This window comes from Musa acuminata, chromosome BXJ1-7, assembly GCF_036884655.1.
Source record: "Musa acuminata AAA Group cultivar baxijiao chromosome BXJ1-7, Cavendish_Baxijiao_AAA, whole genome shotgun sequence".
NCBI lineage: Eukaryota > Viridiplantae > Streptophyta > Magnoliopsida > Zingiberales > Musaceae > Musa > Musa acuminata.
Window position 1 is genome coordinate 9,772,078 of NC_088333.1, and position 10,161 is coordinate 9,782,238.

General features: G+C 41.0%; 1 protein-coding gene across 1 annotated transcript; it reads right to left on the reverse strand.

The window, feature by feature from the left end:
• Positions 1-3,877: 3,877 nt before the first annotated feature.
• Positions 3,878-6,014, reverse strand: LOC103991508 (aspartyl protease family protein 2). Its single transcript, XM_009410994.3, has one exon. The coding sequence runs from the start codon at positions 5,882-5,884 to the stop codon at positions 4,511-4,513; it is 1,374 nt and encodes a 457-aa protein (XP_009409269.2). The 5' UTR covers positions 5,885-6,014; the 3' UTR covers positions 3,878-4,510.
• Between the last annotated feature and the right edge of the window lie 4,147 nt (positions 6,015-10,161).

A 10,161-nucleotide genomic window follows, 5' to 3' on the forward strand; every position in this document is an offset into this window, starting at 1 on the left:
ATTTTAATCTTATCTACTTCTACTATAAGATTAATCGAATTATTACATGTATAAATTAGTTAGATTTCACATGTACCAAGTCATTATAGTCTAGTTTATGTTACTAGTGTTCTTCAAAATTCACTAGAAAACTTATGTTTTATAAGGAATATCTTTTGATTGGAATCAAAATCTTCATTTTTGGACAAAAATTGTATTTAGCGATTTCAAATCCAAAAAATTAGCCAATTAGTTGACCATATGAGATTTGGGTGGAAGATTAGATTCCTTAGTCAAAACCCACGTATAACTCAAGTGGATGAATTGCATTCTAATATTTTTTTCCTTATGCTTTGCTAAACAAAGATATGATACGCCTTGAACTGTCCATTTTATATGAGGAATTTGACATAAATCGATGCTTGACTTTACATCTTTATATATAATAAAATTATAGCGATGGCCGACAAAATGAACTTTGATTTTGCTAATTGCGTAAGTATTGTTGGCTGTTTTCGTGTAAGCCAGCCAACTCTTACTGGAATCATGTTAACTTGCATTAAATCTTAGAAAATGTAGAAAGGTATGATGAACTAATTACACAACTTATTAGCTACATAAGCTAGTTTCTCTATTAATTAAAAATCCTATCATTTTTGAGCAATCATTTGGTAGTATCGATAACAAAATAAAAACGTAAATACTGTGATAACATGTACTTTCCAAATTTTATCTCTAGTTGGCTAAGTTACTCATTAATATTGGCTGCCTTTATAAACATATTCAAAATGTATATTAAGGGCATAATGTATATTCGAATGTGAATTGGTGTTTGATATATTTTTTTTTTGAAATTATATTTTATCTGGATACTATTTTATAAATGCTCAAATGTTGAAGTTATCTTAGGGTATCATTAGCATTTTAGCATTTGTGGAATCCTAATGAAAATTTTTAAGATATTCTATGGAATTATCTGAAATCACAAGATTGTCACTAGATAATAGAAATCCTAACCCTTATTTTCTTTCCACTTTTCTCGATTTCTATCATTGTCGACTCCATGCCATTTGTTTCATCGGGTCGCCTGCTCCATCTACTTAGCCGAGTTTCCTACTTTGGACCATATATATTTTTTTAATATATATAATATTTTATTTTATATATGTATATTTACATCAATGCACATCTAAAATATCATATTTATATCCTATTTATTAAATACTCAAGCATTTTATAACTCTAAATTCACTCATACTCTTTTCATCAAATACATATTAATAAAATAAAATATGTTCTCAAATACAATCAATATAATACAAAAACCTATTGAGAATAGAAATCCTAATTTAAGCCTCAACGAAGTGAGCCAATCGAATCGTGAAGACAAATGATTAGTCCATACAGGTTACTTTAAATAAAGCTAGGAACGTTCACAAAGTAGGAAAGTTCAATGGTAATAAAGCAATTTAGTTTATTGACCAAAAAGAATAAGAAATCAAACATTGTCGCTACAGAAAGATAACGATAATAATTAGGGGTTTTCCTTATTCAGAACAATAATACGTTCGTATTATGTGATCTCTTTCAGGCGGAGAATTACCACTTGCCAAAATGTTACATCAAGAGCTAAATTTTGCATTGGCTTAGAAAATAAACCAATCATATCGCTGAAAGGTAGAACATAGCATAATACATACAACGTCTAATTGCTTCTATCGTTAGATGGTGCTTCCAAACTACAAATATAACAAAACGCTGTTCATTCGAACCAAGATCTTAAAGTTTCTCTACGTGTCAAAACCCTAGTTGGCTACATGCAACGTGAAGACATGAATGAAACCTTGTGATATGTAGCACACCTTCGTCGAGCTCACTTCTCAGCGGAACTTTACAGCATGGAGGACAATATAAAAGAAGGGCCAAGGATGCCATGCATATTTTATATGCAGCAGGTCATAGGCAAACATCATGGCACCATCGGACTTTGCAGTAACACTTGACAGCGAGAACCTGATTACTCTAATTCCGACAAGTTTGCACCTTTTTATAGTGCTTAATCAACAACCCCGCCGATTCAGAGTAGTCGAGTCCACGTGCTCACGGTACGGTCGACCAATCGGATGGCTTGGAAATCTAATCCGTCTCAGCCAAGCAAAGTGACGGAATCCTACGGGAGGCTTTTGGATGCATATATTGAGCTTAGTGCAGTGGCAGTGCCGAGCCAAGTGTCAATCATCGTCCTATCATGCTGCTCCGGAGTCCAAGAAGAAAGGCAACCTCGTTGAGACCACGCCACTGGTTTACAGCTCGGAACAGCAGAGGGTGCACTCGGCTTGAGACAGCAGCAGCATAAAATAATGAGTTTGCTGAAGAAGATAACAAAGGGAATACAAAGTTTGTGAAAGACGAAGTTTTTGGTTGTTCGAACACAGCTTCCGATGAGGAAGATGAGCTGGAAATGATTCAGAGGAGCTTTGGGTGGAGGGTTCACTTCCTGGGAAGCGGATCGTGGACCCTATACGGAGTTGGACCATGTTGAGGACAAGAAAGATACGCCGTATACTTCCTTGTTCTTCTTTAGATTTAGCAAGATCTCAGCGAAGCTTAAAAAGAACCAGCAAGTTAAATAATCATTCTAAACTTGAATCAAAGAAGAAGTACGCGAGTGGCTGGAAGATGATAGATATGCTATGAAGGTTCACTACCATGGCGATTGCTCAAACATCAAGCCGACTCAAATTGACAAGAAAAATGCTGGAGTTTAAATTACCTCTGAATCCTGTATTTGGGATGTAATCTATGATAGGTTAAGATAAGTTCATTTGATACTTTTTTTCTGTGTATGTATTCTGCGAGTGGTGTCAATACAGATTGAGTGATCAAGGTTTAGTTGAATTCTTTGTGCATTTCTCTTTCATTCTTTCCCATGATTTGCTTTACGTCTGTTGGCACACTATCTCAACATTTTATGGGCCTAAAGCATAATCTGAGATCATGACAAAGAGAATCAATGATAATGGCGACGACGGTCAACATGACAATTAGAATTTACTGTTCAACAAAACCAAAATGAGAGTGTTTTGGTTTATAAAAGAGGATAAGAAGAAATTGTATAGTTAATTGTTGGTCTGCACACGCAAATGACATTGTGAAATGAACCGACCGAACCCAATGCAAGCTTAATTTGTAGTCGAGTTCAGATAGATTGGGTCGGGTTAATTTGGGCGCATTAGGCGAAGGCATATTCTCCCCACTGTCTTTGGATCATTAAATTACTCAATACGTCATTTGGCCGTGTTTTCCTATATCGTTAGAGTTAATCAGCGAAACAATACTGACAACCTTCTTTTAATTAGGTCTATCTTAAAGCGTACATTAAAAGCATAGCTCCAAAATTCCAATGCTGACAACCTTCGTTGAATGGTTTGCAATAGAGATATGGATGATCGCTAAAACTTTATTTCTGTGTGTCATTTTGGTTCTACGATCTTCTATATTATCATAAAAAATGAAAGAGTACTAATGGAAGAATTTGTTTTTATCTAATTTAATTCTATAAATTATGATGAATCTCGTTACTATCAAAGTAAAGCAAATAAATTCCTGTTTGAGTATGTTTGAATAGAATCTCGTAGGAAGTGAGTTACGCGGTCAAACACGCTTGAGCTAAAGTTGGGATTTGGTTCCTCCCTGGCTCATCTTTTGAGCAGATCTGAGATGAGTACACAGTCAGGTAAGATAGATAGACGAATGTACGGAAGAAGTGTGGAGTTTAAATTTGCTTCATTAAAGATGCCGGCATAAGTTTCCGATTAGTCAGTATATATACATCGTTGATCCGTTAACCTAACGATACGCAACCACGTCAAGAAGAGTTCCGTCACCGACCTCTCCCAGAGAACAAAAAGAGTACAGCAACACGTATGCCCCACAGGTGCGTGTACATGCCAACAAAAGAGAAGCCGAACGAAGCAAATGATGGCAGTCGAGTAGCTTTCAACAATGCAAACAGATAGCGGACAGCGACTAAGCATGAAACTCATCTTCCTCACCGCGTTACCGTCCTTTATTGACAGGCAATCATCACGAAGTGCAAATCTATCCATCGACCATCGTCAGGCAAGTGCAGATCTATCCATCGACCATCGACAGGCAAACCACTCATCCGCACTGAGCAGGCCCACCTTCCTGTTTCCTCTGTCGAATCGCATTCACTCGCCACCCCGAAATGTTCCCCGGCTTCATCTTGAAGAGAGAAAAACAATGATGATTTATATTGTAGATACAGTGGTAAAGATCTCGGACAACATGACAGACGGATGATTTATATTGTAGATACTCGTGACTCCACTCGCTATGGTCTGCAGTTCACAACAAAACCCTCTCCCGAATCCCGTCGTTCTCTTCTCCACCGCACTCCGCCATTTTAAATTGGGTAAAAAAACCGATGCCGGAGAAAAAAGAGCTTCAAAAGTGCGCACAGAAAGAGGCCAAATAAACCGGACCGGTTCAGCTTATCATAATTTGATTAGGCGTCGGTACAGCCGGTGCGAGAGAAGCCGAGCCGGTGGGCGCGACGGTCGAAGACGAGGAGGAAGCCCTGCTGCATAAGGTTGCCGATGACCCCGAAGCCCGGCCCGGCTGTACTCACCGGCTGCATCGCCAGGCACCGCACCCCGTCCGCCGCGTCGATGAAGTAGTTCCCCGCCGGCGGTGCTAGCTCTGTCCCGCCCAGCAGCCGGAACGCCAGCCGCGGGACGCGCTTAGTCGCCTCCGCCGACGCATTCACGCACAGGTCGAACTCTGGTGGGCCCCGGACTATCGCTGCTGGCGGTAGGCGCCCCGTCATCGCCCGCACGATCTCGCGGTACGCCGCCTCGGGTACGAAGGAGAGCGTGGTGCCGGAGTCCACGACGGTGCCCCCGATGCCGGTGGCGTGGTCGAGGGCCCACACGGAGGGGTCGACGCGGAGGGGTTCGCTGTCGACGGAGACGCCGAGGACGCGGACGTAGTAGAAGGTAGGTGAGAGCGGGTTGGTTAGGAGCGGGGTGAAGGTGAGGTTCTTGGGCGCGAGCGTGGTGTGAGCGGCGGCGCCGATGAGGAGGAAGCTGGTTGGGGGCGGGGAGAGGGTGTAGTCCACGAGGCAGTAGGAGAAGACGTCGCCGAAGCGGCGGGCAGCGCGGGACGGGAAAGAGATGGGGCCGCGCCCGAGGCCCAGGACGCCGCGCGGTGCTTCGGAGCCGGCGGGAGAGGTGACGTTGAAGGCGCAGCCGAAGGGAAGAGAGTGGAGGCGGAGGAACCCGGCAGAGGTGGAGTTGAGGGTTGCGATGTCGCGAGAGAAGAAGCCGGCCGAGGAGGAGCGGTCGGCGTATGAGTAGCGGTAGCGACAGGGGGAGTGGAGCGGTTGACGGCGGCAAGGAGGGGCAGCGTCGTGGGAAGAGGAGCGGGGGTGGGGGACGAGGCGGCACGCCGGGTGGTAGCAGTGGTACGGGCGGAAGGACGAGGAGTGGCGGGGGAAGAAGGCGGTGACGGGAGGGTGGCGAGAGCAGTCGCGGCAGGCGGAGCAGCGGGCCCAGACGAGGTCGCTGCCAGTGTCAGCAACGAGGCGGAGGCGTTGCGGCGGCGTGCCGAGATGCAAGTCCACGAAGTACTGGCCGGCGCCGGACGACGCGCCGGACACCACGGGAGCCGAGAGCGCCGCGGGAGGAGGAGGATGAGAGGCAGAAGCATTAGAGATGGAGGAAGAGGAGGAAAAGAAAGAGAGACGGACAGAGTCGAAGGCCAGAGCTTCGCGGGCGGTTGGGAAGGGAGACTGGCGAAAGACGGGGAGCTTGACGTAGTCTGCAGCTCGAGAGTCGGAGCTAAAAGAGGACCAGCAGATCAACAGAAAGAGAAAGAACATCGTGTGATTCTGTATTCTGATCGGCACGACGTTAGCGAGAGGAGACAGTGAAACTTAGGAGAAGGGAAGGAGAGGGCGAGACCAAGTGTGCTGCTTCGGTCGGTGCGGACCTTGTCGAGATGTTACGTCTGTCGTGATGCGTTTTACGTGCGAGGACGGACGTAAGGGGAGGTGGGGGCATCCCAATGCACATGGCATGTGCGGGAGCTCCTGCTATCTGGCATCTGAAGGCCAATTGTTACGTACGACGTAGTAATTACGCGCCCACGTTCAAATTCAAAAAATATCGATGGCAAATAAAAGTTAGGACGAATTTTCGAAAAGAAAAAGCTCCCATAGATAATTTTTTACGTAACGTCTTAATTTTTTTTAAAATTATAGAGTATTTTTCATCGTATAAAAAATATTTTATTTCTTTTATATTTGTTGGACACTATCCTTGCATCATATTCATCATCGTCTTCACATTATGTCTATCCTATTAGATCTATTATTATTCGTCTCACTAGTACGATTACGTTCATCATCGATAACAAAGAGAAGGCATGACAATAATCATGATAATTTTTTCATAATATATTCAACGAGATAAAAAAAAAAAAAATATGATGATGGAGATAGTGCATAGCGACAGCGAAGATAAGCTCGACGAGAGACCATGGTAAAAAGGTTCTTTATGAAAAAAATATTTTACAGAATTTTTTTGAAATTAGACTATTTTATGAAAATTTATGAAAGATTTTTTGTTTCGAGAATTCGAAATACTTTCTGAAGTCCGCTGCCATCTGATTCACGGGCGCAGCGGCCTGACTTCGCAGACTCCCCGTCACACCTCAACTTCCGCATTCAGCGTTTATTTGTGTAGCACGTGAGAAAGACTCGGATCGTACGAAAAAATTATGGGGTTGGTTTTGGTACGTGACGTCTCACGAAGTGGACATTTAATTTCATCGACAGCCAAGTAAGCTTTCCAAGGACAAACTAAATCCCACAAGTACTCGACTTCAGAATTTAACTTAGGATACACTCATTAAGCGGACCATAGAATGATTGTAAGATTATAAGTAAAATACAACCAGATTATTGTTGAAACATTACAAATAAGGTTGCATCATAAAACTAAATCAAATCATGTCTCATACTTCGGCTTGATTTAACGGTTCCATATTTTGCTTAGAATAATTTAACAGTTCGATCCAATTTTTAATGTACATGTAATACGATCAATTTTTATTGTTTTCGAATCCTGTCTTCCCCACTTAGCCTAACATCTATATTCCTTTTTTGATAATCAAATTTGGCTCAAAATTAGTAAACCATATTTTATTTTTATTATTATTATTATTATTATTATTATTATTATTACTTTATTATTATTATTATTATTACTATTATTATTATTATTATTATTAATGTTGGACAAGATACTCTTATAAACTAACCCAACATTTCTAATCCAAAATATATCTGAAACACAAGGTTAAATCGATCAAAGGAAATTTGAACATCTTAATTCTTAACCTACGTTAATCTTAACGTTCTATAACTTGTAGCTCAATCAAACCTGATCAGAACTCATTCCAATTTCATATTGCCTGCAACGTACACTTTGTAGGCTTTAAAAATGATCAAGAAGAGATGAAAAATCATGGACAACACGCTTTGGGTAGCATTCAAAAAGGAGGAAAATAAAGGATGAAAAATGAAGAGAAAAAAGAAGAGTCGAAGAACAAGATGAAATATGTTAGTATCAGCTAATTAGATGGATTACGTAGGGACAAATTACTAAGAATAAGGGCGAAGCAGCTCTTTTAGGGTCTTTTCTGTGAATTACCTCCGCTGGAGTTTTGGATCTGATTCCTGCATCATTGCGGGATTTGACGTGCGGAAAGGTTATTTACAGTTAAAGAAGACAATGACTCCGAAAAAGATAAATAATATATATATATATATATATATATATGTATATATATATATATATATATATGTATATATATATATATGTATGTATATATATATATATGTATATATATGTTAGTATAACCTATATAAATGGAGTAGATATGCTTCCTCAAAAGAAACTGACATATGTAAATGAGCATTTGAACTTGTTTTCAACATAAATCCTACATACGAACCATACAAACATTGATAAGATGCACAAACGATAGCTAATTCGACTCCTTTGTAGTTCCAATGCTCAACCGATGCGTGTTGTGACACGGTTGTGATACGGGACGAAGCAACGCCGAGAGGAGTATATCCCAAGTCATTGGTGACGTTAGCGTCTGCACTTCCACTGGACAATAAACATCGAATGATGTCCTCGTTCCGTGAGGTGGCTGCTAAATGTAAGGGTGTGTTTCCTTCATCATCTTGTTCGTTCACAAGTTCCCCGAGCGATAGGGATTTGAGCACATACTTTGCCACCTCTAACTTTTTCTTCTCGATTGTCACGTGTAGAAAGTTCCGGCCTTTGTTATGCTTGTGTTCCATGAAATCAGGATAGTGTTTCAGTAGTTCTTGAATTATTTTCGGATGTCTTGCACTTGCTGCAACATGGATAGCTGAGAATCCATCTTCATCCTGGACGTAAGCGGCGGAGGGTTTGGATCGAAGTAGCAGCTGTACCATCCTCGTATCACCGTGGGCCGCTGCAAAGTGGAAAGGAGTGCTTTTGGTGGCATCTTCATGTTCATTTTTGTTATATCTGTCAGGTTAAAAGCATGAAGTACAAAAATAACAATTTTCTCTTTCCATTTTGAACTCTTGTTTGAATGCTTCAAGATTTATATATGTCAGTAGCTGGATTTGCAATGCACACATGGCGTCAATGAGCTCCCAGAGTGGTTGCCCCACTGGATATATTCGCCATCCACGGCAGGCCTGCTCCCAGCTCTTCGTCGTTCGCTTGCAAAGGTAAAAAGCCTTGCGTGATCCACAAAGAGTCTCACAATGTCTACACGGCCAGCTGCTGTCGGACGGTGCAGTGGGGGTGTCTCCTCGAGAGTTGGACAACCTCAGGAGGGAGAACTCCTTACGGCATACAGCTTCTGCAAGCTCCAAGAGACCGAGCTTTGCTGCGATGTGGAGCACTGAATTCCCGTTGACCGTGACCTTGCTAACAAGAGTGCCCCTTGCATCTTGCACATACTTTACGTCTCCTGAGGTTGCTGCCTCGAACAGTTCGCGGTCCATTTCTTTTTTTGCTTCTTCCCCTCTTCTATCTACAAATCTCGTGGGTACTTAAGATTAGATATGCCGAAAGTTCAACAGATATATGAATCTATGATGTCGAACCAAACGGAAAGATCTACAAGCAAATCTTTTCATGTTTAAATGAAACGAAATGATGACATTAATGAAATGAGATTCTCAGAGTCATGCAACTTGTTGCCAAGCAATTGGAAATGCACGCGTATGATAGATAGACTGACAGTAAGAGTCCCTTGTAGTCCTTACATAATAAACAAGCTTTTCCTTCCTATTCTTCTTTCCAAATATCCCATCCTGTGGGGGCAAACGGTCAATTGCAAGAGAGTGATGTACGTGATGTCTGGTCTACATACCAAAGGAAAACAATGTTGCGGATTTCTGAAAACGTAGCCAATCAAGATCGTATTTCTCTTTCAAAAAAATGTGCTTAATAACCTGATATAATTTCAATCACATAAAAAAAAATTCTTATTGGATGGCACATCACAATCGATAACTTCGGTTTCTAATAAACATGATTTGTGTCATAAAACCATTTCATGGAAGCTCTTATAAGGAATGATATCTTGTCATTTTTATTTTATTTTGATTATCTATACTCTTTACAACTGAAGTTTTCTTTTCCTTTTTTCATGGTAAGTTCTTTTGTTTTATTTGATTTTTTTTTTATATAGTTTTTGGTGATTTAATCATCGCAGTTGTGATCCAAGCTAGTTGAATCCAACGTGGAGAGCATAATTGAAAGTAGGTAATCAGAAAGAAATGATTGTGGTGTCTTTCCATATCAAAAACTGGATGGTGACTCTCTTCTCTACATTAAATTCATTGCAAGAAAGCATGATCCAACTTTCTAAACCTAAGATTCAAGTTTGCCATAATATCATTTTACTTTAGCATGTACTCGAGCTAAAATTGAGAATTTTATTTATTTATTTATTTTTCGATGATATGATCACCTATGGTATCATCCGGACAAGCTAAATCCAACATGGAGAATATAAATGAAGGTCGCTAGATGTTCCCACAATATTCGTGTACCTGCTAACACCTCGAAACCTTGA

What these genes read in the sequence shown, in the direction of transcription:
- LOC103991508 (XM_009410994.3), bottom strand. Translation starts at nt 5,884, where the DNA reads ATGTTCTTTCTCTTTCTGTTGATCTGCTGGTCCTCTTTTAGCTCCGAC.